At 51.8% G+C, this 24,537-nt stretch overlaps 1 protein-coding gene across 8 annotated transcripts in view; it reads right to left on the bottom strand.

Annotated features, from left to right (window-relative positions):
* DNM2 (dynamin 2) overlaps positions 1-24,537 on the bottom strand; it is an 88,556-nt gene that overhangs the window by 25,142 nt on the left and 38,877 nt on the right. For 4 of the 8 annotated variants that reach the window (XM_077859937.1, XM_077859935.1, XM_077859933.1 and 1 more), the window contains exons 3-10: positions 19,183-19,332; positions 17,634-17,837; positions 15,046-15,144; positions 11,167-11,327; positions 7,460-7,602; positions 4,415-4,550; positions 3,070-3,137; positions 949-1,087 (exon numbers count right to left, since the gene is read on the bottom strand). In XM_077859937.1, the coding sequence (XP_077716063.1) occupies positions 949-1,087; positions 3,070-3,137; positions 4,415-4,550; positions 7,460-7,602; positions 11,167-11,327; positions 15,046-15,144; positions 17,634-17,837; positions 19,183-19,332 (1,100 nt within the window). Of the gene's footprint in view, positions 1-948; positions 1,088-2,304; positions 2,444-3,069; positions 3,138-4,414; positions 4,551-7,459; positions 7,603-11,166; positions 11,328-15,045; positions 15,145-17,633; positions 17,838-19,182; positions 19,333-24,537 lie in introns of all 8 variants that reach the window. The other 4 variants (XM_077859938.1, XM_077859936.1, XM_077859934.1 and 1 more) reach the window with 1 other exon arrangement.

Consider the following 24,537-nt stretch of genomic DNA (forward strand, 5'->3'; position numbering starts at 1 on the left):
GAGTCCTTGTGGCACAGGAAGCAACATGAACCACACAGAGAACATGAGGGGAAGGGGAGTGACAAGGGGTGGGCCTACCGAGTCCCCACCCCACTCCTGTCTCCTGGCTGCTGCAGCTGGGAGACAAGCAGGGGATGGTGGAGGCACGGTGTGCCAGAGAGAGTGACAGGGGTGCCCACGCACGAGCAGAGATGCTGAGAATGGATTCGAAGGTGGAAAGTGGCAAGAGAAAGTTGGGGGTGTGTGTGTCTGCTGCCCAACAGTGATGGCCACCCCCTCCGCCCAGTACTGGGTGAGAGCAAGAACACCTAGTTTAATGAAGGCCACCAGGCCAGTGGGGTGGGAACTCTCGCCCAGCTCGTGAGTGAGTAGCGCCTGTTCTAGGATGTGGGGGCAGCATCTGGGCCATCTACCTCAGAGGGACCCCCTTAGAGAAAACTATTCCCCCATCGTAATGGAGCCGAAGGCACGGAGGAGCCCACCATCCGAGGGTGGGGTGAAGCCCTAGTGTTGGGGACATCTGAGCCGACAGTCAGAATCCCTAGCAGAAACCCTCTGAAATGCCCTGGGACATGAGAACACGCAGGTCTGCATGCTGATAACGGTTCATGCTTGGTGACTGTGAGGAGACCCTCCTTACGGGTTCTGGGCCAGGCAGCGCCGCTCGTCCCCCCACGGCCTGCTTAGTGATCAGACCCTACAACATCCACAGGCCTCCCACCCTCCGCAGCACCCAAACTGGAAACGGGGAGCACCCATGCGCTGCAGCACCCCCACCTCTGCCGCCACGCAAAGTTGCGAGGGCACTGAGTGACCAGTGGCCCCCGGGAGGGGGGTTCCCGCCGAGGCAGAGTGTCCAGATGCACAGGTGGAGACTAACGTGGGGGGTGGGAGGGTGGGGAGGAGATGCGGGACAAATGCGCAGGGGACAACAAAACCTGCGGTTACCTTCTCGGCACACTTTTTAATGACCGTGGCCAGCTCTGAGACCACGAGATCAACACACTTCAAACTTGGCTCTTTGAGTTTTACAATCTGTTTTTTCACTATGGCTTCGAAGGCCATGTCCGGGGTGAAGAGCCCCGTCCTGGGTCACATGCGGAGGGCGGGACGAGGTAGGAAGACACCCGGGGACAGTGCGGGCCACACACGCGGGGCGGGGGACAGGGAAAGAGAAGAAAGGAGAGTCAGCTGGTTAGTGACATGCAAGGAGGAGCCGGTGCCCGCATTTGCCCCGAAGCTGCTTCGGATCAAGGAGGAGTCCTGGGTCGGAGTGGGGGGGTGGGGCTCTCCCGACAGACTAGGGGGGCAGTGTCGATGTTCGTGACAGCCAAGGGAACTGGGAGGCCTGGAATTTTCATACCTGGGACATTGGCCTCGGGGATGAAAATCTCTACCCCGGCTAGGTTTTTCTCTCTCTCCCTTTTCTACTCGAAGAAGCTTAAGAAGCAAATGTGGGCTTTTCCAGACTGAGACAGAAGGCTCAAGCAGAGTTGCCCTGCCTTGGAAGACCGACCCGGGACTCTAGGGGCCTTTGTGGACGTGCAAGCACAAACCGCCCACTGGAAAGCACTCCAGCTGTGTGGCCAAGGCGTGCTGCCCCGGGAATCAGGCCTGCAGGGGAGCCCAACGCGTCCTGCCAGGTGGAGACAGTGGCCCGTCAACACCAGTACACAGGTGCCTATGACCCAAGTGGCTCGGAGGACATGCTGCCTGGCGGGGGGCAGCTCCATTCCTGGAGGAAGCCAGGGCTACTGGTGGAGGCAGTAAAAAGCCGAGCTGGCTTTGCTGAACTGGGTACCCGAGCACTCATTCTGCTGTTGACATTCGGGCCTTTCTTAGTGCCTGGGGGACAGCAAAGTGGCTGGCTCCAGGAAAGACCGAGGGGGCCAGGTACTGGTCAAGAAGGGGTGACAGCCAGGGAGGTTCAGGGAGCTTGGCCTCCAATAGCTGACGCGGGGTTCCTCTCTGCTTCCCAGAAGGCAGCAAAGCGACAGCCCAATGAAACCCCCAATTCCATCAGACACATGCTAGGCTTGGTATCAGGGTCCCAGGGAGCCCTGCCCACCAGTCTGGCCAGTTCTGGAGGCTTGACGCACACCCCCCACACAGACATTGCACCCAGGCCAACATGCCCCCGCCCCAGCCCCAGGGAAAAGGCCACATTGTTGGAAACTGAGGCAGTCTGGGGGGAAGGGGCCCCAGCAGGGCAAAGGCTGGAGAAGCAGCACTGGGAGCCTGATACCAAACCCCCATACCCCCGCTTCCACAAGGCCAGGAGTCACCCTGCCGAGGGCCCGATACCTTACTGGTACACTGCCTAACTGTATTGATTAGCTCCTGGATAACCAGGTCGACACATTTCAGACAGGGCTCTTTCAGCTTGACGACCTGCTTTTTCACAATGGCCTCGAATGCCAAGTCCGGGGTGAAGAGCCCGGTCCTAAAACCATCCGTACCCGGGGGTAGGGGAGATAAGTCAGAGAGAAACAAAGCACGGTCAGCAATTTCATAGGCATGGGCCAGGTCCCCGAGAATGAGCCAAGGTCACAGCAAGTCTGGGGGTCAGATGCCTGCAAGATGCCTGCATCCACTGCCTGGAAACCCACAGGATGGCCCAAGGACCCCAAGGTTGATATAAGACTGGACAACCAGAGTGACTATTTTGTTGGTTAAAGGAGGGGACCTAAAAGTCTCATGGGGAACCCACGATGGGGACGCATGCAGGGTTCCTGTAATCATGACTCACCTCTGGCTCCCCGCAACCCCCTGGGACAAACCTACAGTGAGCTTTCTTAGAAGGACCCATGCCAACAGACTGGGCGGCTTAACCTACATTTAACCTAAGGGTGGCAACTGCCCTGTGGCATACAACAGATCCACACAAGACAGCACACTTGCCCTCATGCCCTTGGAGACCCACAGGGAGAGACTTAATGTTACTAAATCCACCCAGGAGCCCTCTCAAGTCCTCACAATCAGGGCACCCAGAGGGACAGGGGACCAACTGCCTGGACAGTGGCGCCGTGGAGGTGAAAGGAACGTGGCAACTCTCCCCTGGGAACTTGCCTGACTCCGTGGATGTTCTTAATGGCATAGCTGATCTCACGCCGTAAATCCTTCTCGTCAAACTCCATCTGAAAGCAGACAAATCACCCATATGCAAGGAGGTACCTCCGGCACCCATATAACAGGTGCAGATTAGGGGAACATTATGTCCTGTGTGTGGCTATTTTCACATGACAGACTATTTCACTGGCCAAAATTTTTAAAAACATTAAAACCCAATTTCAGCGAGGATGGTTTGAAATGAACACTTTCACTCTCAGAGGGAACATGAATTCACATGAACTTTTTTATAGGCTGTTTGTTTGGCAGTAACAATCAAGGGCCTCCAAACACATAACTACACTTTCAGGTGACTTTAAATGTTCTAGAAGCCCACCTAGAGGAATTAATAAGAATTACTATGCTCACAGAACTATTCTTAACTGCTAAAAAGTGTGAAAACAACTTAAATATCTAATGATGGGAGGCAGGTTCAATGTATGATGGAACATCCATAAGATAAGATATTTTGCCGTTAACAATGCAAAACAAATATATGACTGCTTTGGAAAGATGGCCACCATATGAAAAAAGCAGGGTATAAAGACACATGAATTGTTTTTCAAGTATGGATGAGGATATGTGCTGTTTTTGTGTATGCTGGGGACTCACCCATTTACACAGAAATAATCCTGAAAGGGCAAACACCAAAGTGCAAACAGGAATTGTGTGTGGGTGTTAGGATTATGGGTGTTTTTCATCCCTCTAAGCTTTTGTTCTTTCACTAAAAATAATTTTACTGGTTTTTATAAAAATGATATGTGTTCATGGTGAAAAGTGTAAAACTTTAAGCAAATTAACAACAACAACAAAAAAAATCTCAAATCCCAGAACTGACATTCCAATGAATATTCTTGGGAGATCTATTTAGGCAAAGACACATATCGAGACCCATCCTTCATGTGGAAGGATGTCGTAAATACTGTCTATATGCTATGCTGCACAGGCTAGCTTCTTAACCTGCTTTTCTCCCCTTTATCATGATGAGCACATTTTCCCCATAAGAATTTACCTATGTTTTCTATGTATTTTGCAAAGAAAGTATATTGCTTTTTGTCAGAAGGCAAAAATGGAACTTTCCTACAGGTCTGCTGGTCTACAGGTCTCTCAGCTATCTGCTCAGTGAAGGAAGCCTGAAGGTGACACCTCCTCCAGCACCCCCACCTCCATTATACTATACCTACTACCCACAGTAGGCAGAGGCCTAGAGGCAGGAGCTCAAGACCCTGTGGCCTGGGAGGACCTGCCTTGAGGCTGTGTTGAAGGGTGCTTGACCAGAGTAGGAGGCCCAGCCTGGCAGTACTACCTTCACCAGCTCAAAGGGAAACCGCTCATGGAAGATTCGATTAATTCGGGCGCCCCCAGAGAGCTCCAGCGTGTCCACTTGGTCTCCAGAGCCTTCGATCCTCTTTTCAAAGTCCACCCCAAACTGCTGGACCATCCTACAAGGAAAGGAAAACCCAAAAGTCAGGGGGAAGGTTCTGACACAGCTCCAGAATTATGTTCTATGGCAAACTGTGGCTTACATGCTCCTTTTCATTTTTTTGGAGGCAAAAATTATGCATAGACCAAAACAAATAAATTACAGGACTGCCTATGGCACACAATCACCACATGCCAGGTGCGCTCTACAGGCCCGTTACAGTTATTCATTCACTGAATTGGGTAGCGGGGAGTAGTTTTAACTCCCATTTTGCAGATGGCAAGAATGGGGGGGGTTAGCAGCTTAGCAACCTCTGTCCTAAACAGGAAGAACTGTGTGTGAAAAGATAGCCCCTCCATCCAATTCAGGAGGCTTCTGCTGGTTCCCACCACTTCCCAGCATTCCACCAATGACTGCCATAATGCCTTGGACGGGTAGCTTTGTCCCTCTGAGCCTCAGTTTCTTCATCTGCATAGTGAGTTGATCTTAACTGCCTCCTTACACAAGGTCATTGAAAGGATTCAAGGAATTTCTAGATTTTTATCAACTCCAAGAAATCAATCCTAAGGGGCACCAATAGTCTGTACCCTCAAGAGAAAGAACACAATGCAGCCAATTAATGGTAATTCACCTAAAACTTCTGAATTCAAACCAGTTAAAATGTTTTTCTTTTCTTTTTTTCTTTTTTGTTTTTCTTTTTAAAAAGTGGTCATAGGGGATCCCTGGGTGGTGCAGCGGTTTGGCGCCTGCCTTTGGCCCAGGGCGGGATCCTGGAGACCCGGGATCGAATCCCACGTCGGGCTCCCGGTGCATGGAGCCTGTTTTTCCCTCTGCCTGTGTCTCTGCCTCTTTCTCTCTCTCTGTGTGACTATCATAAATAAATTAAAAAAAAAAAAAAAAGTGGTCACAGAAGTGATGAAATATGTCAATACCACACATGGGCCCTTGGAACCCAGCCCAGCCCTTAAAAAGGTCTCTAAATATTGCTGACTAGTACTGTGACCACGTGAACTGCAGAGAACTTGTGTTTATTAGCGTTCGGTTTTCCTTAGCATTTCTAGTTGCTTCCTTAGCCTCTTCAACAGTCTGCCTTAACTGTATCCGTATTTCTGCCCCTACTTCTAAATCCTTCATCTCCCCAGATTGTGTGTGCAGCCTGCCCTGAAAGGGGGCTGCTGCAATCAAGGGATCTGCCCCTACTCGGCCAGCAGCATGAAGCCCAGTGCGCTAGCAGGGATGTCCAGCTCGCATAGGCACACATGGCTGATGCCCACAAGATGCCGGGGCAGCTGGGTTTAGCTGCCAGTGAACAGGGTTCTTCTCCCTGAACACCCGGTGGGAGGGCAGGTGCAGAATGTCTCAGATCCCAAGAACCAATTTGCCCACAGAAGTAAACAGCAGGGGATCCCTGGGTGACTCAGCGGTTTAGTGCCTGCCTTTGGCCCAGGGTGTGATCCTGGGGTCCTGGGATCCAGTCCCACATCAGGCTCCCTGCATGGAGCCTACTTCTCCCTCTGCCTGTGTCTCTGTCTCTCATGAATAAATAAATAAATCTTTTTTTTTTTTTAATTTATTCATGATAGTTACACACACACACACACACACACACAGAGAGAGAGAGAGAGAGGCAGAGAGAGAAGCAGGCTCCATGCACCGGGAGCCTGACGTGGGATTTGATCCCGGGTCTCCAGGATCGCACCCTGGGCCAAAGGCAGGCGCCAAACCGCTGCGCCACCCAGGGATCCCGGATAAATAAATAAATCTTAAAAAAAAAAAAAAAGTAAACAGCACTAATTAAGTTTGAGCATAAAAGCATTCTCACCCCTGTACCCTCTACCGTGCAGTACTGCATAGCGGGGGGTGCGCGGGGAGGGGGAAAGCAGGGTTATGACAGGCATTGCAGGTGGTGTTCTTCTGGTGTGTCCAGGGGACAAGCCACATGTGTAGCACCGTCTACCTTAATAGCTGAGTTTCTGGATCCCACCCTAGCCAAGTGCCCAGGGTTCCTTGCAGTCCAGAAACCAGGAGTACAAAGGCAGTACAAAAAAAATCTCGAGAGAGAACCTGGGATCGTGGGGACACATATTCCCTGCCTCATAGCAGCGCAGCTGTGATGAATGCCCCAGAGCTCTGAATTGGGACAGTGAGCACCAACTCAGGGGGAGAATTCCAAGAGAGAGCAGAAAGAGCTGACTGACACAGGGCTAAGCTCCCACTCCTGTTCCCCATATCTGGCCTCTCCACAGCCACCAAAGGGCACCTGTGATACCTCCATCAGGCCATCCCTCCTCTGCTCAGAACTCTCCATGGCTCCCATCTTACTCAGAGCAAAAGCCTAATTTCTCCCTGTGGCCCACAAAGACCTGAATGATCGGTTCTGTCCCCTCCCTGCCCTCCCCTCCTCCACTCTGTCCCTCACTCATTCTGTCATAGAGCCTCCTCCAACACTGTAGGGCAGTCCTGCCTCAGGGCTTTTGCACTGGCTGGGCCCTATCCTTGACCTCTTCAGGTCTTTGCCTGACTCACTGTCTCAGGGCAGCCTTCTTGACCACTCTATTTTAAATGGCACCCCTCAGGCTCATGCCAGCACCCTAGCCCCTTCCCCACGTTAATATTTTGCCATTTAATGCACTACATGTTTTCTTTCTTTCTTTCTTTTTTTTTTTACATGTTTTCTTATTTGCTTATTTTCTGTCCCATCCCTCCCCCTTCCCCTTTCTAAGCACATACGGCAGGGCTGGCTGTCTGCTCCATTCACTGTGGGGACCCCAGCGCTCAGGACAGACCTGGCACACAGGAGGCTCTCCACAAATGTTAGGCTAAGTGAACAGAGAGACAAATGAGGATTGCCACCCAGCCTGGACCTGGGACCCTGTGGCTGGGCGGAGGCTCTGGAGAGCTGGGTTGGGCTTTCAGGGGAACACATACTGCAACAGGGCTTTGGTTTTGCGGGTGGGGTCATCGGGCCGGAAGTTCTTGTACTCCTCCACCTCCTTCTCGAGGGACAGCAGCTGGCTCTGCAGCTTGCTCCGCAAGGCTGGCAGGGACTCCCTGATGTGGTTGGTCAGTTGCTGCAGGAGGAGAGAGGCCAGAGAGCAGAGGTTAGCAGGCGAGATGCTGCAAAGGGGCTGCTAACCTGTTGCACCTGCAAAGGGCTGATGCTGAGATGCTCCCCCCTGAGCCCAGCACTGCCCCCAGTCTCAAATAGAAAGCAAGAGAAATATCCAGCTGGAGTCCCACTAGTGCGTGGGGCAAGGAGAGCTGGCATGTGCTGCCCACAGCAGCAAGATGCCGTGAGCGGCCCACTGTGCTTTCGTAGGGTGGACAACCAGGGCGTCCGTGACACAGGGTACACACGACACATATGCTGACTCAAAACAGCCTCCCACAAGTGCTCTGGCGAGACACCCAGGAGGCCACCGAAGGACCGATGCACCGACGGACTGGCCAGCAGGGGACGGTCCACATGGGCCACGGAACAACAGGCAGATGTAGAGACATGGAGACAGACCCTATAGACTAAGACAGAATCAGCTCCCCAATGAAAGGAACGTACATAGCATTTGCTCCCTTCTGTGAAAGACTGGGAGAAAGTAAGAATGCTATTTTTAGTTGCACAAAGAGAGAGAGAAGCTCCACAGGAAACAAATGCAGAAGGAGGCCAGAACGGAGCAGGTGAATGGGAAGGGGACCGCTCTCTGTGGCCACCCCCCTCCTCTCTAGCTGTGGAGTCAGGTGGATTCGTTCATTATTCACAAACTGTAAAAGGAAGCAGCACTGCAGAAAATGTTAGAGAATAAGTCTCAGGATAGCTGGTGAGAGAAAAAGTGAGAGAGAATAGTAAATATACTGCTGTTAAGGCAGGGAAAGAAGAAAGGGAAGGCAAGATAAAGGGAAGGGGACAGGGAGAAAGATTAGGAGGAGGGAGGTGGGGAGGAGGGAGGATGGGGAGAAGGCAGAGGGAGGAAATGGGGAGGAGGGAGAGGAAGGCAGTGAGGGAGCATGATACAGATACAGTGGCCTCTCCAGGCCCTGAGTATCTCTACAAGGAAGCCCAGTTGCAGTGACTCTGGCCACCTCTAGAGAAGGGATCCACCACCAGATGGGAGGAATTGGAATATTCACTATATTTGGACTGTACGACTTTATCTTTTACTATGTAACAGAGAGAGAAGGAGGGACAGAGGGAACAAAACAGAAGCTTATAAATGCAGCTAATACTCTAAGAGTGAAAAGGAGCACTTGCTGCCATCTCTCCTGCAACAGAGAATTTATAAAGTAACCATCAAGCTAGAAAAAAGGTGTAAGGAAAAAAAAAAAAAAGAAAAAAGGTGTAAGGGAGCCTCACACTCCAGCTCGCCACACTCTTATATGAATCTGACCTCATCCCAGTGGGTGGCCCACAGACCCCTCTGTGGGAGCTGCAGGCTTTTAAGGGGACGTGGAGGCTACATGCTCTGCAGCCCTTCACTCCAGCATCCAACAGCATCCTAGAGCACTTAGAGCACCTCATTATGTGGGGTGGAGGGTGGGCACAGCTCTAGGAAGTGCCATGAGGCAGAGCCAGGCCCGTGGAAAAGCCAGCTAGGCCCCTTGCGTGCTTGCCAGCCCTCAGAGGAGGCCCATGCCACCTGCAGGGCAGTTTTACTTCCCTTCCTCTCCGTCCACCCAGGCCAACCGCTTCCTCCCACTGGACACTTACTGTCCTCTTTGCTCCCCTCAGCTGCCTTCTCTGCCTCCCTGCTCTGCACCAGCTTTCCCTGGTTGCCCCCCTCCCCCACTACCTAACGCTTGATTGTGAATTTATCTGGGGACCCATTTCGAGTCTGTACTCCCACATTAGAAATACGTCTTCCAGGGATCCCTGGGTGGCTCAGCGGTTTAGCGCCTGCCTTTGGCCCAGGGCGTGATCCTGGAGTCCCGGGATCGAGTCCCGCATCAGGCTCCCTGCATGGAGCCTGCTTCTCCCTCTGCATGTGTCTCTGTCTCTCTCTGTGTCTCTCATGAATAAATAAATAAAATCTTAAAAAAAAATTTTTAGAAATACGCCTTCCCCAAGGATGGAGCTCTGCTCTCCCGTTGCCACTGTGCCCCCATGGACTGCCTAAAGGAAGGACATCCACTCTCCCTCTGAAGCCCTCCACCTTCCAGGAAGCTGCCATAAAGTATCCAGAGGGAACATCTTGCAACTCAGATGGACAAAACAGGACCGGCCTTAAGGACAGACACTGCCTGTTACAGTGTGGCTACATAACTGCCACCATCAGGGATTTGACTCTCCAGAGAAATCCCCACATGAGCAAAATGATGTTATTAACATTAACAGCAACCTTTACGGACCAGGAAGATGAGAAACCATCTCGGTCACTCTCTAAAGAGCCTGGCTGGGATCCCTGGGTGGCGCAGCGGTTTAGCGCCTGCCTTTGGCCCAGGGCGCGATCCTGGAGACCCGGGATCGAATCCCACGTCAGGCTCCCGGTGCATGGAGCCTGCTTCTCCCTCTGCCTATGTCTCTGCCTCTCTCTCTCTCTCTGTGTGACTATCATAAATAAATGAAAAAAAAAAAATTAAAGAGCCTGGCTGGACAGCCTGCAACTCATGTGTTCAGAAACTATTACACAGCCACAGAAAAGAATGAGGAAGGGTTCCTTTCTATATGCCCAGTGCTCCAAGAGATGGTGCTGACCTGGGGTGTGTGTGTGTGTGTGTGTGTGTGTGTGTGTGTGTGTGTGGCATCCATGACTATGTCATCATTTATGGTAAGAAAGGGAGAACTGTGATTCTCGAAGGTCCTTTTTGCTTCTATGGACAGAAAATGCAGACAAGGCGAATAGCAGTGCCCTGCAGGTGGAAGGGGGGCAGATGGGGGCGCCTCATTGCAGGCTCGTTGTTTATGAACCCTGTGAATTTATTCCCTGTAAAGGAGCGCCTGAGTGGCTCAGTGGTTGAGCGTCTGCCTTTGGTTCAGGTAGTGGTCCCAGGGTCCTGGGATCGAGCCCTGTGTCAGGCTCCCTGCTCAGTGAGGGAAGCCTGCTTCTCCCTCTCCCTCTGCTGCTTCCCTTGCTTGTGATCTGTCAGATAAATAAATAAAATCTTAAAAAAAAAAAAAAGAATAGTAGGAAAACAATGCTTACAGTGCAGTGGCTGCCACTGGATGCCTGCTGTGCTTCACACGGCAGGTGGACTGGGTACTTGGTGGATACCACAGCCCTAGGGGGCAGGGATGGTGACAGTTCCCAGATGATACACAGGGGACAAAGGCTCAGAGGCTGAGCTGGGCTTTGGACCCCCAGAGGTCAGGCCCCACAGCTCTCCTACCGAGGTCCTGTCCGGCCCTCCTGGCCACCCTGCTTTAGTGCAGGCCAGGCAGTTATCACCCAGGTCACCGATATCAGGAACTGCATGAAAACTTCTGGGTACGTTGATTAGATAATTCCAAGTATTTAATTATAATTGAAATAATAGCAACAATAACGGCAATGTAATAAAAGCCCTGCTAGCGACTCTATGAACACCCACCCTTCACCAGGCCCTGAATCCAGTGTGGACTGAACCCATTTTGCTGAAACATGTGCCGGCTCTAGACCAAGGCCAGCATTGTGGTGGGCCGCACCTGCACAAAACCCTGGCCGTACCTGATTCAGGGTCTTCTGCAGGTGCGGGGTGCCCATGCGGTCGGCCATGTGCCGGTAGGCTGGGTGGGAGAGGAAGAACTTCCTCTCGGCCGCCAGGGCCGCACGGATGTCCTTCTTGCCCTCGATGTCCTTCTGGCTGCGGTTCACCACGCCAATGTAGCCTGCGGGGAGAGAGGGTCAGGGCAGGGGCAGTGCCAGGTGAGCCGAGATGCACAGACGGCCACTGTGGCCCAGGCAGGCACAGACACGGACCCTGTCCCAGGAATCACTCACAGACCAGGCCACAAGCCAAACCCGTTCCTTGGAAAGGCAGAGAATATAAATGCACGGTGTGCTCCTGAAAAGTAACATAAGTGTTTGGAGAAAGGAGGGGTGTGAGACCCAGTGGGAGGTGGGGGGGCAGAGGAAAGCTCTGGAGAAGACAAAACCCACAAACTGAGCTTTAGAGACAAGAAAATCATCTCAAAAAAGAAGGGCAAGAGGGACCAGCTCATCTTGCCAGGTATTAAAAACCTGTTCTTAAGCTGTTACGTTCGAAAGGGTTGGATACATTGGGGCCTGTATGTCCGGAGAGATGAATGGAATAGAACAGAACAAGTCTAAACGACACACGACGGACAGGTAGCAAATGATGGCTAATGCTTTGGAGCCAACAAGAGGGAAGCTCAGTCACTCAATGGCCACGGTGGGCAAAGAAACAAAGTTGGCTGCCTGCCCAAAGTAATCCTCCAGGGTTCATGGATCTACACATACACTGTGACACTGGAAGTACTTAAAGACAACATGGGTGCTTTCTAGAGATGACTATATTTGGGTTAAAAATTTTCTGAATCAGACCCAAGAAAATGGTAGCTATGGCTACATGAGAAATGGGACCTGCATCTGGGGCTGGGCAACCTCTTTCACAAATGGCTGTAAGTACCACTCTTGAGTTCTTTAATCTAGAAAATAATATTTAAGATAAAAATGCTAGTGTAAAAAAAAGATCTGCCATATTTGGATATGAAACGATTGGAAGAGAAGAGAAAGGGGATGGTGTTCAAAAAGCCAGTACAGGGGCACCTGGGTGGCTCAGTTGGTTGAGTGTCCAGCTCTTGATCTCAGCTCAGGTCTTGCTCTCAGGGTTGTGCGTTTAAGCCCTGTGTTGGGCTCCATACTGGACATGGAGCCTACTTGGAAAAAAAAAAAAAAAAGAAAGAAAAAGAAAAAAAGCCAGAAGAGTCGCAGGTTCCTGAGTGTGGATGCAAGGCGCCCAGAAGTCCAGGTATGTGAGGTGTCACGGACACCAAGAACTCAGCCGACTGGCCAACCCATGGCAATAAATAGTTGTTCTTCCTCGCTGTTGACATGATGCAAGTCGGAGATGGATTCGGGAGAGGTGGCAAAACTCCCAAAGGGATGCAGACAGGCATTTCTACCAGTTCTCTCAGTGGGGGGCGATCAAGGGTTCCCTTGGGGAGGAGGGGAGTGGTGCCTACCAGCCATTTATTCTGCAACTCTTGTGCAGGACTGCTGACCTTTCATTCTCTCCATATTGGCCATTATGTCCATTTGGCAGATAAGGGGAAACAACCAAGGTGAGGCCACAGAGCGCGGCTCCACGAGAACCCAGATGTGAACCCACACTGGTAAGGCCAAAACTCACTGCCATCCATACAACAGTACGCAGGACAACAGCGGAGAGCAGAGACCGTGGTCTGGCTGGGATTGTGGGTCCTAAAAGTTTAGGAGTTCTGAGTCTTTTGTAAGTCAAGAAAAAGGATGCAGCTGGAGAGAGTCCAAAAGCCACAGGACAAGAGGAGAACATGGAGGGAGGGAGGCCCAAGGGCACAAGTCGGGAGCTGGTGTACAGAGGAAGGGCTGACTTTCTTGGAAACAGACAGGAAGGCAGAGGAGGGCAGGCGCAGACAATGGTGAGTGGCAGGCGAGGAAGGAAGCTGAGGAGGCCTGTGTCATCCAGCCACCCAGCACCAATGCGGAGCCCAGACAGCATCCCTCGGGGACTAAGATTTAGGCCCAATACATGTGGGAAGAGCACAGGGTCCAAGTGCCTGGCAGAGGGCATGGACACGCGTGGGGTATGCTTCTGTCTTCAGCACCAATGCTTCCTTCCTAAACATATGACACAGATTCATTCCTCAACCCCTGATCCTGGCAGCCAAGTGGGTTTTTCGCCCCCAACCATGTTCCGTCCTGATCTGGGGCCACCTCTAGTTACAGGTGGGGAAAGGTGGAAACCAAGGTCTGAATGTTCTCCCCATGCCTATCCCATACGTGGAGGAGGAGATCCCTTGGGGCAATAGATCTAAATGGCACTGGCAACACCAACGTGCCAGGAGGTGCCTAGAGCTGACAGCAGATCCCCCAAGGGAAGGAATGGGCAGGAAAGGGAAGCAATTGAAAAATGGCTTAAAGAAGATTAAAAAAATAAGTAAAAGCCCATATAGACACTTAACACCATGCCATAGTGAAAAACAGCAATAACCTAAGTGTCCAACTTAAGTAGGGATTGAGTAACAGCCCACACGTCTCATATAAAGGATCCCGTAGGACCTCTGGAAGTCACCTGGAAGAACACTTGCTTATCATGGGGAAACACTGCTATTCTGCTAAGTGAGATGGAAAAGTAGGTGACAAAGTGGCAGGACACTGGACAGCTGGCATTCCAAGCCAGCTCTGCCATTCCCTAGTTTTGTGAGCTGGAGTAAGGGATTCACCCCATCTGTGCCTCAGTTTCTTCATTCATAATACAGGGTTAGGAATCAAGCCACCGTGTTGGATTATCATCAAGTTCAATGGACTCTCATACATCAGGAGCGCAGAACAGTGTCTGCTACATTAACAGACACTTAATAAATGTTTGCTATTCTAATTTTTTGAAAATAAAAATATTTAGACTACTCCTATCAGGAGACCTAAACTTGATCCTAAACCTGAACCTTATCAGGCCTCCATCTAGATTTAATTACTAATTCCCAATCCCAAGAGTGGGACATGATATGGTTTCTTCCACAAAAAACTGGTACAGGAAAAAAAAGAAAAAAAAAAAAAAAACTGGTACAGGAGGAAAAAGGGGGCTGGTGGGGGAGCTGTTTAACCAGAAACCTAGGTATTTATGTGTAAAATGATATGCTGAGGATTTGCTCTGTAATCCCACAGGAAGCAAACAAGGGGAGGACATTCGAAGATTCGAGATTAGCTGTGTGTTGATAACCACTAAGGCTGGGTCCATGGGGGCTCCTCATTCTCTACTTTCAAGAATTTTTTTTTAAATGTTCACAATAAAAAGCATGAAGACTAATAGAAATTACGAATCCTGGGGTGCCTGGGTGGCTCAGTTGGTTAAGCGGTCCGACTCTTGATTTTAGCTCAGGTCATGATCTCAGGGTTGTGGGATCAAGCCTGACATTGGGCTCCATGCTCAGTGGGGAGTCTGCTTGGGATTCTTTCTCTCCTTCTCCCTCTGCCCCCCAACTAACTCTCTCTCTCTCTCAAATAAATAAAATCTGAAAAAGAAGAAAGAAATTATGATCCTGGGGAATCTTTTGAGAGGAGAACCACAAAGTATGAGCTAATGGGAAAGGCTGCGCCGTGGATGACTCCGGTTTCCTTCTTCTGTAGGCCTTCATTAGGTTCCCCAAGTTAGCAGGTGTTAACTGTGTAACTGGAAAGGGAAGGTGTCCAAATCAGAAGAGAAAGATACATACGGAAAACCAGTTACTCTGGGTGGTGGGGAAACAGGCAACTGTGGGTGCTTAGCTGTGTATACTCCCTGGCATCGGTCTAGGTGTCAGTAACAGTAAGGACAAACATAGTTAACATACCCATATACTCCCTGCCACTGCACCCTGCGGCCCCCAGCTCCCCGCACAACCGTACCTCTTCTCAAGGGGAGTAGCTTGTTCTCCAGGATGTCCCTGGCGTCCGTGCCTTCATCCATCAGGTCGAGCTTGGTGATGACACCGATGGTCCGCAAGCCTGAAAGACCCCAGAGGTCAGAAGAGGTCACAAGGGAGGAACCCAGGCTGCCAGCCTTGGTGGGGGCCCCCTACTTCCAGGCTGTGAGACCTGGGAGAAGCCATAACGTCACCTGCCTGGACCCTGGTGTCCCTCATGTCAGGTGAAGAAGCAGCCACACCAATCTGAGGGTTGTCCATGAAGGTAAACTGGCTTGTGACAAACGTTCAATCAGTAAATACTGACCACCATCATTGTCACTCCCATGAGCTACGACAGTGTCTTGCTGCCGCAGTGTTAAGAAAAAAACCTCACGGAAACTCAAATCCCAGGTCAGTCTCCATGCTGTGCTGAGTTACCTGAGAAGTCCTAACATCATATCCAAACCCATGGCGACTGTTTCTAGGGTAACCTTTCACCTGAATGGCCAAAATTCCACTCTGGAAACCACATCATCGGATTCCTCCTATCCCTAGGTCACTTAGAATCAAGGGAACCCTCCTTGTGAAAGTGCATGCCTAGAGATCAGCTGCCCTTGTGAGACCTAAGGATCCCCTCTGTGATAACGTCTGTATGCCTATGTGACACACAGGAAGCCTAGGGAGATCTCCAGAGGGTGCTATGGGGGACATTAAGGGTGTGACAGCTGTGCTGTCCCTGGCACCCCTGCTTGTTCACATTCTGCTGTGAGCTTGTGAGCTGCCATTACCTTTTTGGAGGGGCCATAGCTATGAATACTCGCAAAGCCCATGCCAGGCAGGGAGGGGAGAGACCGAAGGAGGTAGGAGATGTGACTGGTGGGCCTGGGGGCCTGGACGCTATTGGAAATGCTAGATTTCAGTGGAGCATTATTTATGAAAGACCAGAAATAACCCAAACATTCAAGAACAAAGAACAGGCGACAATGCCAACTCCGTGGATGCTACGTATATGTGTCCCTACAACACAGGGAGACACACACACACCTTACAGGAAGATAAGGAAAGACTGCTCCATTTTTTAAAATAGAGTTTACATAGGAGAACAAGCTATGGAAGGCTAATTACCAGGTGCGGCCACCATTAACCTGTGCGGGGGAAGGGGAGCGGTCACTTTTTAGGTTCTGTATTTTACATGGGTGGCATTTTGGGGGTAGTCATTATGAACACTTTCAAAGCCAGACAAAAAAAGCCAGCATCAAATTCACAAGTGTAACTGAACCCATGCCCATTTTCTCACCACCTGATCAAGCCTATATGGCATCTCTGTCACAGGAACGAGGGGCACAGAAGGCCAGGGAGGGTGTGTGCACGGGTAGGGGCAGCCTCTCCTGGGAGAGCATGCCTGCAATGACCATGGGGACAGAGTCCTTCGCAGGACAAAGAGATACTCAGAACATAGCCCTGGACTCTGAAAAGCTCGCAGTCTGGAAAGGGCCATCAGCTGCCACTGTTTGCCAGCCGCCCTCAGGCTGAACCAGGGACGGGAAGCCAGGTAGGAAGAGGGTACCAGAGCCTGTCTCTTCCCAGCTCCTCCCTGGTCCCTGACTCCCTCTAAACCAGGGAATCAGGCAGTCAGAGGGCATCATACAGGCTATACTTCAGTGTGTGTCTCACTCTACAACGTCCAACACGTTCAGGACACCCAGCTCCCCACAGCAGCCACCAAGGTCCCCTGGACAGTCCTACCTCGCCCTCCCCTCCTCTGCCCTCCCTTCAGCTTGCTCTTCCTTGGCCACTACAGAGTCCTCGCTATGTCCTAGGCACCCCAGGCTCAAACCAAGCCCAGTCTATTTAGCATCACTGTCCGTTTTTCTGGATTTTGCCCCTTTCATCACTCATCATTCTGATCTTGCCTGTAACATCACATCTTCAGAGGCCTCTGACCCCCCTTGCACTCCAGCCTCTCTCCAAGGGTGGGACTTTCCTCCAGTGCTTACCTCTGGCTGAAACTGTCCCACCTGCTTATATTCTTTTTGTCTTCTGTCTCCCCTATTGAAACATCAACTTCCCAGTAGCAGGGACCCTGTCGATTTTGTCCCCTGCAGGTCCCCAAGGACCAAACAGAGCCTGGCACATAGCAGGTACTTAACTGACATTTAATAAATGACCCAAGGAAAAATTTGACCCAGAATACCTGGAGCCAGAGACACCAAAGTCCCCACTACTCCCTACTGCCCCATCTGGCTTTATTAACTCATCATCCTTTGACTTTCTCTGCCTGGCCCCTAAGCAGTTAGAGGGACATCTAGTCCTCTCAGCAGCTCTATAGGCCAGGATTGCTGTTGCCATTTTGACAGAGGGGGAGCCCAAGCTGAGGAGATGCCCAACTGCCACACAACAGCCTCCTAGGGGCAGTCCTCCAGCACTGCTGGCCCCTAAGGGAAAAGCTGTATCCCAGAAGGGCCTCTGCCTAGGGGTTACACACCAAAGAGAACACCAGTGACTTGGAATCAAGGATTCTGGGCAAGCTGCCACACTCCCAGGCCCTCAGAAGGGGAAGCCCTCCTACTCTAGGGCTCAATGTGTTACCTTGTGGGTCGACCTCCTTGGCCAACTTGAGGGCGTCCGAGTTGGCTAGGTCCATGTTGGCAGGGGTGACGGCGAGGATGAGGCTGCTCTCCCGGCTAATGAACTGCAGGATCATGTCCTTGATCTGGTACTCGATATCTGGGGGCTGGTCCCCCACAGGCACCTTGGTGATACCCGGGAGGTCGATGAGGGTCAGGTTCAACACTGAGAGGGAAACCAGAAGGAAAGGTCATCAGAGACAGAAGAGGGGAGGCACGAACTGCCCCAAAGCTACTCAGCCCACTTCCCAACGTGCTGGGGCTCAGGCCTCAGGGTTCCTCCTGACCTCCAGCCAGATCATACCTTCAGATCCAATAGCTCCTCTTCTAGGGCCCCCTCCTACACACAGCCTCTCTTTATTGCAGTGATAGTTTTATTATTATTATTTTTTAAGATTTTATTTATTTATTCATGATAGACGGAGAGAGAGAGAGGCAGAGACACAGGCAGAGGGAGAAGCAGTCTCCATGCCGGGAGCCCGACGCGGGACTCGATCCCAGGACTCCAGGATCGCGCCCTGGGCCAAAGGCAGGCGCTAAACCACTGAGCCACCCAGGGATCCCGATAGTTTTAAATCAGGACATTTGCACTGGTAGGCTGGAACTGCCCTCAGTGGCTAAATTGCAGTCCATCAATTCAGCCATGACCAAAGGCTACTGTTTACAATGTTTACCATGAAAACAAAAAGATGATAATCCAATAAGAGACACACTCTGACATGTACTCATACAAAGACACATTTTCTATTATTTCTATTATTACCATTTGAGTAAAAGTGGTGAAATACACAGTGTGATATACACACATACACATTCATAATTACTAATTCAGGCATCAGAATATAAAATGTTTGTAATATTGAAGGCAGGTAAGTTTTTGTTCTATACCCTTTCATAATTTTTGAATTTTTGCACCAGATACAGTCATCATTTACTTAAAAATAAATCAATTTAAAAACTCATCTCTAAGAACTCACACTGAGGAGTTAAGAGTCTGCTGGAATATTCCCCAAATGCTGTCTGAGTTAGCATTGAGTTAACAATCCATGCCCCAGGGCCAGAAGTGGTTGGCACATGATGGCAGGTTGCTCTGAGTAAATGATGGGAGTTCTAAAATCACGACATTCTGCAGAGAAGACTGGCTGTCTGGGTCCTCTGCAAGGGCCAGAAGACTTGGTTGCCCTGGGCCGGTGTCCTTACATGGCTGCCATCACCTGGGAGCCATACCACCGCCACCCCTTCCACTCAGGCCTACACATGTGGTTTGCCCTGGTCCCCATCCCTCCCAACAGCCTTCCCAGCAATCTATATTTCCTTAGAGCTGAGGCTGATTTCTCAATACCACGTTCTGATCAAAACATGGAAAGACAGAGATCAAGAGGACTGTGTGAATAAAGAAAAATGGAAGGGGTCCTATTGTTTTGTGAGGGCACAGCAGACCCCAACCATGAGTGGGCCAGTCGCCTTCCCTCTGCCCCGACACCCAGAGGGCCTGTGCCTGTGTTGCCTACCGTGGGGCGAGTAGACGCGCAGGTTGATGGGCACTGGGGAGATGCCTTTGTTGGTGCCCGTGACCCTGTCGGTTTCCGCTTCGATCTCTTGCCGGACTTCATCAAAGTCGGTAAACTTTTTGGACTTACAGTGCAAAAATTCAGCATATTCTGAAAAAGGAAGAAAGATGCTCAGGATGAGAAAGAGAAGCAGCTTTGCTGTGGATGGGCAGCCAATGGTCTTCGGAGACCGGTGCCTCGTCAAGCAGAGAAAGTGAAAAATTGGTCACCGTGGCTCCAGGAATTTGGGGAACAACAGATTCATCCTCACAGTAAACATTTCTAGACATCGGGGAATTAATTCCTCAAGGAACGGAAACTCTCCTGAAGTATTTGCAAAACTACATGTCATGACACACTATGCAAAAAACAAAACCAAAAACCCAACAGGTGGGTGTAACCAGTGCTCGTTACTTTTGGACAAACAGGACAGAGGGGAAATAATACCAGCACGCGTCACCAGACAGCAGGCGGTGTACATGTGAGGAGGCTGCTGCTTTGGTGTCACTGAGTCCAGAGTCAGGATGTAAACCCCCCTTGCTGTGGGTCAGACAAAAGAGATGCAAGCCGCCGTCCCGGTGGGATCCTGAGCTGCCAGCACTCTCTGGCTGGCCACGATCCCAGACCCGAGTCTATGGGGCCCATGTGCCCTTCCTCCCCAAGTCGCCTGCACAGTATAGAGAACAGGGCGCCACTGCTGGCCTCACTAGAGCCCGTCTCACTATCTCCTCACCTCCTGGCTGTTTACAGGGCCCCCCACCTAGACACAAACCCCTCAGGAGAACTGCTTTCCGGGCAGGGCCTCAAGGGGACAGAGGAGGCCTCTTCACGCCTTCTGGGCCCTGGAGTGTCTGAAAGCGGTACTGATGCCGAGATGCAGGGAAATGAGTGACTAACAATCAGAGCTGGGCCCATCAGATATGGGAAAGAGCAGGAATAAAATATGTTCATCCTCAGATGTAGGTACTGAGCCTACAGGTGTGTAATCCTTCAACTTTTCCATGTTCCAATCTTCGTGGTAAATGTTGGGGAGGGAAGACCTCGAAGGCTCAGAGACCACAGTTCTACGGTAATGCTAAAAAGAAGCCGGAAGTGAGTCACACTGGCAGACAGCCCAAAGAACTGGACCACTACAGAGAGGCAGAGATGCCTACAGCCGCGTCATCTCTAAGAGTAGAGAACTAGAAATTGCCTCGATGTCCACCAGGAGGAGACCTGGCTATACAAACCCAGCACAGACATACCATCAGCTGCCTCAAAAGAAAGGATAGAGATGGAGCCGGAAAGAAGAAAGCCCAGCAGCTCTAGAACCTCCGCTCGGACAGAGTGAGGCAGAATGAAATGAGTGAGAAGAGGTTCATCATCTCATCACCGAGACCTAACCAACCATGGCCAACATTGAACCCCCATTGGCTCCAGCCAAGTGTGTGGTCCCATTGCCCCTGGATAGTGAGCACCTTAGCTCACTTAGCAGTTCCTTAGCAGAAGGCATCTGTATCACAGATGAGGAACCCGAGGCCCAGAGGCAGGAACTGACTTGGCCCAAGCTTAGCGGTGGAGCTGGGATTTGGAGTTCAGATCATCTGTCTCTAGGTAGTGGCTCTCAAGTCACATGGCCTCTGTGTGAGGCCGCCGGCAGGCTCTTGACCTCTCAGAACTTCTGCTTCGGGGACGAGGGAGAACTCTGTGGGCTCAGATCACCAAGTACCCCCTCTACTGTGGGCACTGGCTGCTGGGGGCCAGGGGCAACAAGGACACCAGCATTGGCAACCCCACCCCACCCCCATCAGCTGACCCAGTTCCCAAGGACAGTCATGCTCTAGCCCTCCACAGGGACAAGAGGAAACGCTTGGCTGCTCTTCCGGCAGCAGCCTCCAAAAATGGAACAGTCAGTCCCCCAACCCCCCACAGCATACCTCAGTCCTCATCCGGCTCAAGGCCCTGGGCTCAGCACCCAAAAGAAACCACCCCCCTTCCAGGAGTGTAGCCACAGGGCACAGGCCCTCTCCCATGTAGACCCTGCCCCTCCAGGCCTGGTACCTGGAAGGCCCACCCGCACCTCTTCCTCCTCCAGGGCCTGCCTGTCTGTTACCTCTCCCAGGGAGCCTTCCTAAACTCCATGCCACTTGACACCATCATGTCCTCTGTCAGAGCTAGATCACCCTGGGATCATGGTTATGGGACCAGGACCTGCCAACTGTGACCCCTAGAATCCAGCGTGCATGGGCAGCCTCCCCTTCTGCCAACTCCCACATCTGCAGGATGTGCAGATGGTACCGGAAAACCACGGCTTCTTCCCCAGGGAGCCAGGGGTCAGGGGTGAGGGGGGCAACAGAAACCACACCTTCTGAGCCCAAGAGGAAGATTCAGGAGTCAGCCAGGCCCACCCCTTACCACCCACTTTACTGGGCTCCTTGTCACTTTGGAACTACGAGTCGGATTCCAGAGCTGATACATTAAAAAGTTTCCACCAAGCCTGCTTTTATTTTATTTTTTGTGGTAAGCCTGTTTCTAAAGGCAGACCTTGCCTCCCCCCTTTCTTTAGAACCCTCCGTGGCTCCCAAATCACTACCTCCCCAGAGTCCTATGAAATTTCCTTCTCCCCAGCTTCTAATTTCAGCTCACTCCCCTCCAGTCACTCAGGTCTTCTGCCTCAGGGCCTTTGCACTGGCTCTTCTACCTGCAGGCTCTCTCCCTAGCCTCCTTCAGGTTTCTTCAAGTGTCACCTTCTCCATGAGGCCTGCTCTGGCCCCCACCCAAGAGAAGGGTCTCTTTCCTCCATCCCTGCCTATGACCCTCCAAGTACTGGCCACCTTCTAACAACGCTGACCTTATCCTGTGTATCCTCCTGGTTCAAACTATAAGGCAGGGATCTGAATTTGCACTGTTCACTCTGTGTCCCCGGGGCTCCTTCTGGATGTACCTACTGAAGTCTTCCATAATTGTTATGTGTGGCTGAATGGCTATCAGAAAGATAATATGGTCCGTCCCTGCTGCAGCTTCTGTAAGGGGCCCAACTCCAATCCCACCAAGCTGAATATATGGGAGACAGGATAGAGATGGATGCTGGCAATGCTACCTGATGTTTTTTTCCCCTCTCTCCCACCCCCTCCTCCTCCTTCCCTTCCTCCTTCCTTCCTAAGATCTCGACAACAAAGGCCTGGCCCTGAGCTGGGCTCCTGGTCTGGTGGAAAGATGGGACAATGTATAAGCGAGTCATGGCAGGTGCCACAGACACTCAAAAGAGACCCAACACACCAGAAGCTAGGGGCTGGTGGGGACCTCCTGGAGGGGCTAACCTGCCGGGCTCCAGACCCAGCCTGCGCCAGGACGATGGAGGCAGTCAAGGGCAGTGCTGGGCAGAGAGCCCGTCCCTGCACCATCTCTCCAAAGTGGCAACTTTCACCCATTGCCTGTGGACACTCTGGGCCCAGGGGCGTCTGGGGAAGGAGGGGAGTCTCCCATGGGCCGGGTTGGCCTCTGTGTCCCAGTGAAGAGAATAGAAACCTGAGAAATAGGCGGGACGGGCTTTGCCCGGGGCTCCACAGCCCTGTACGTGCTGGAATGCTGATGATTTTTTTAATGATCTCCTGGCCCAGAAAATAAGTCAGAGGCCTGAGGGCTGAGCTCAGAGTTTGTGATGCCTGGAGACTCCCTCCCTCTCAACTTGTTTCCAGCAACCAGAGCTGAGGTCCCAGCAGCGGAGCCACACCCCTCTCTCTCCAGCCCAGCTGCCCTGTTTCCTAACTCTGCCTTGTTCCTGGGCAGATAATGAGGCCGGTCCCACCAGTCCCTGAGCCCTGCTACATGCACAGCCCCACTACCACCTGGCCCTCCAAGCCAGGCCCTTCACGGGACCTGGCCCAAGCCCTGGAGCACACCAGGAACGAAGCCATAAGCTGGGCCCTTGTCTAGCACTTGTGCTGCTGACCCAGAGGTGCCAGCCACCCTCTCCCACCACAGGGCTTCCCACCAGCATCCTACTGTGGGGGTGGTGAATGCACTTGAGGTTTTTTCTAGAAAGGCATTCTATCCTCCCTCCTCGACTTGTTCCTCCCTCTCCTTCAGGCCTCAGCTCTAAGCACCACTCCATGGGGAGGCCCAGCCTGACCACCTGGGATCCAGCAGATGCCCTGCCACTGGGGCTCTCCTTCCATGGTACTCCTCACCGTGTGCTCAGGTGTCCCCTGCTGGGGCCGGAGCTGCAAGAGAGATTTATCTTGGGTCACTGCCCTTTCCGGTGTCTGGTAGTAGGTACTTAATGCAAACTACTAATAAAACATTATTAGGTGCCACAGCCTAGGAGGACATCGCCCTCATGAGTCCTAACTGAGTCCCCATGGTGCCAAGCAGCCAATCCCTACTTTGGGCACCTCCCAGGTCCTTTGAAAAGGTGTCCTCAGAGGGGAGATGACAAGTGCATGCTGCCACCTTCTGGGTAGTGGGTCACCTGGCACACAGGAAGCAGCCCCAAGACAGTGATCATGGTGGTTCCCTTACGCCTCGCTTCCCGAGAGGTCTTTGGGCCCTCCTGTTTGAAAGGACCTAGAGGAGGGCAGCCCGGGTGGGTCAATGGTTTAGTGCTGCCTTCAGCCCAGGGCCTGACCCTGGGGACCTGGGATCGAGTCCTGCATCGGGCTCCCTGCATGGAACCTGCTTCTCCCTCTGCCCCTCTCTCTCTCTCTCTCTCTCTCTCTCTCTCTGTGTGTGTGTGTGTCTCTCGTGGGTGAATAAATAAAATCTTAAAAAAAAAAAAAAAAAAAAGGACCTGGAGGAGACCCACAGGACTGAAGCCACCCTTCTACCCTGCAGGCAGCCCAGGTGACATATCTTAGCCGGAAGTTCTGCTGGAACCACCTGCCTTCCACCTAGCCCCTCTGGCCTGGAAAGGGTGAGCCAGGTACCATGACATCATGGGGGGAGGTGGCCAGAAGGGAGAGGGGGAGGCATGCCTAGCCATGCCCCTCTCTCCATGCCTCAGTTCCCCCACAAGGAAATGGGACAACATAGAACACAGTTGTGGGGTTGCTATGAAATTGAATTCCATTGGGCTGAGCCCACAGGGAGCACACAGCTTAGCTGCCAGTCAGGGAAATACACAAGGCTGGCCTTGGGGTCTTAGGGCTTTTGTTTTGTTTTTGTTTTTTTTTTAAGAGAGAGAGCAAGCACACATGCATTGGCGGGGAGATGGGGGCAGAGAAAGAGAATCCCAAGCAAACTCTGTGCTCAGCTCAGAACCCAACTCCAGGCTCAATCCCACAACCTTGAGATCATGACCTAAGCCAAAATCAAGTGGAACACTTAACCAACTAAACT

Source organism: Canis aureus, chromosome 19, assembly GCF_053574225.1.
Source record: "Canis aureus isolate CA01 chromosome 19, VMU_Caureus_v.1.0, whole genome shotgun sequence".
Taxonomy (NCBI): domain Eukaryota; kingdom Metazoa; phylum Chordata; class Mammalia; order Carnivora; family Canidae; genus Canis; species Canis aureus.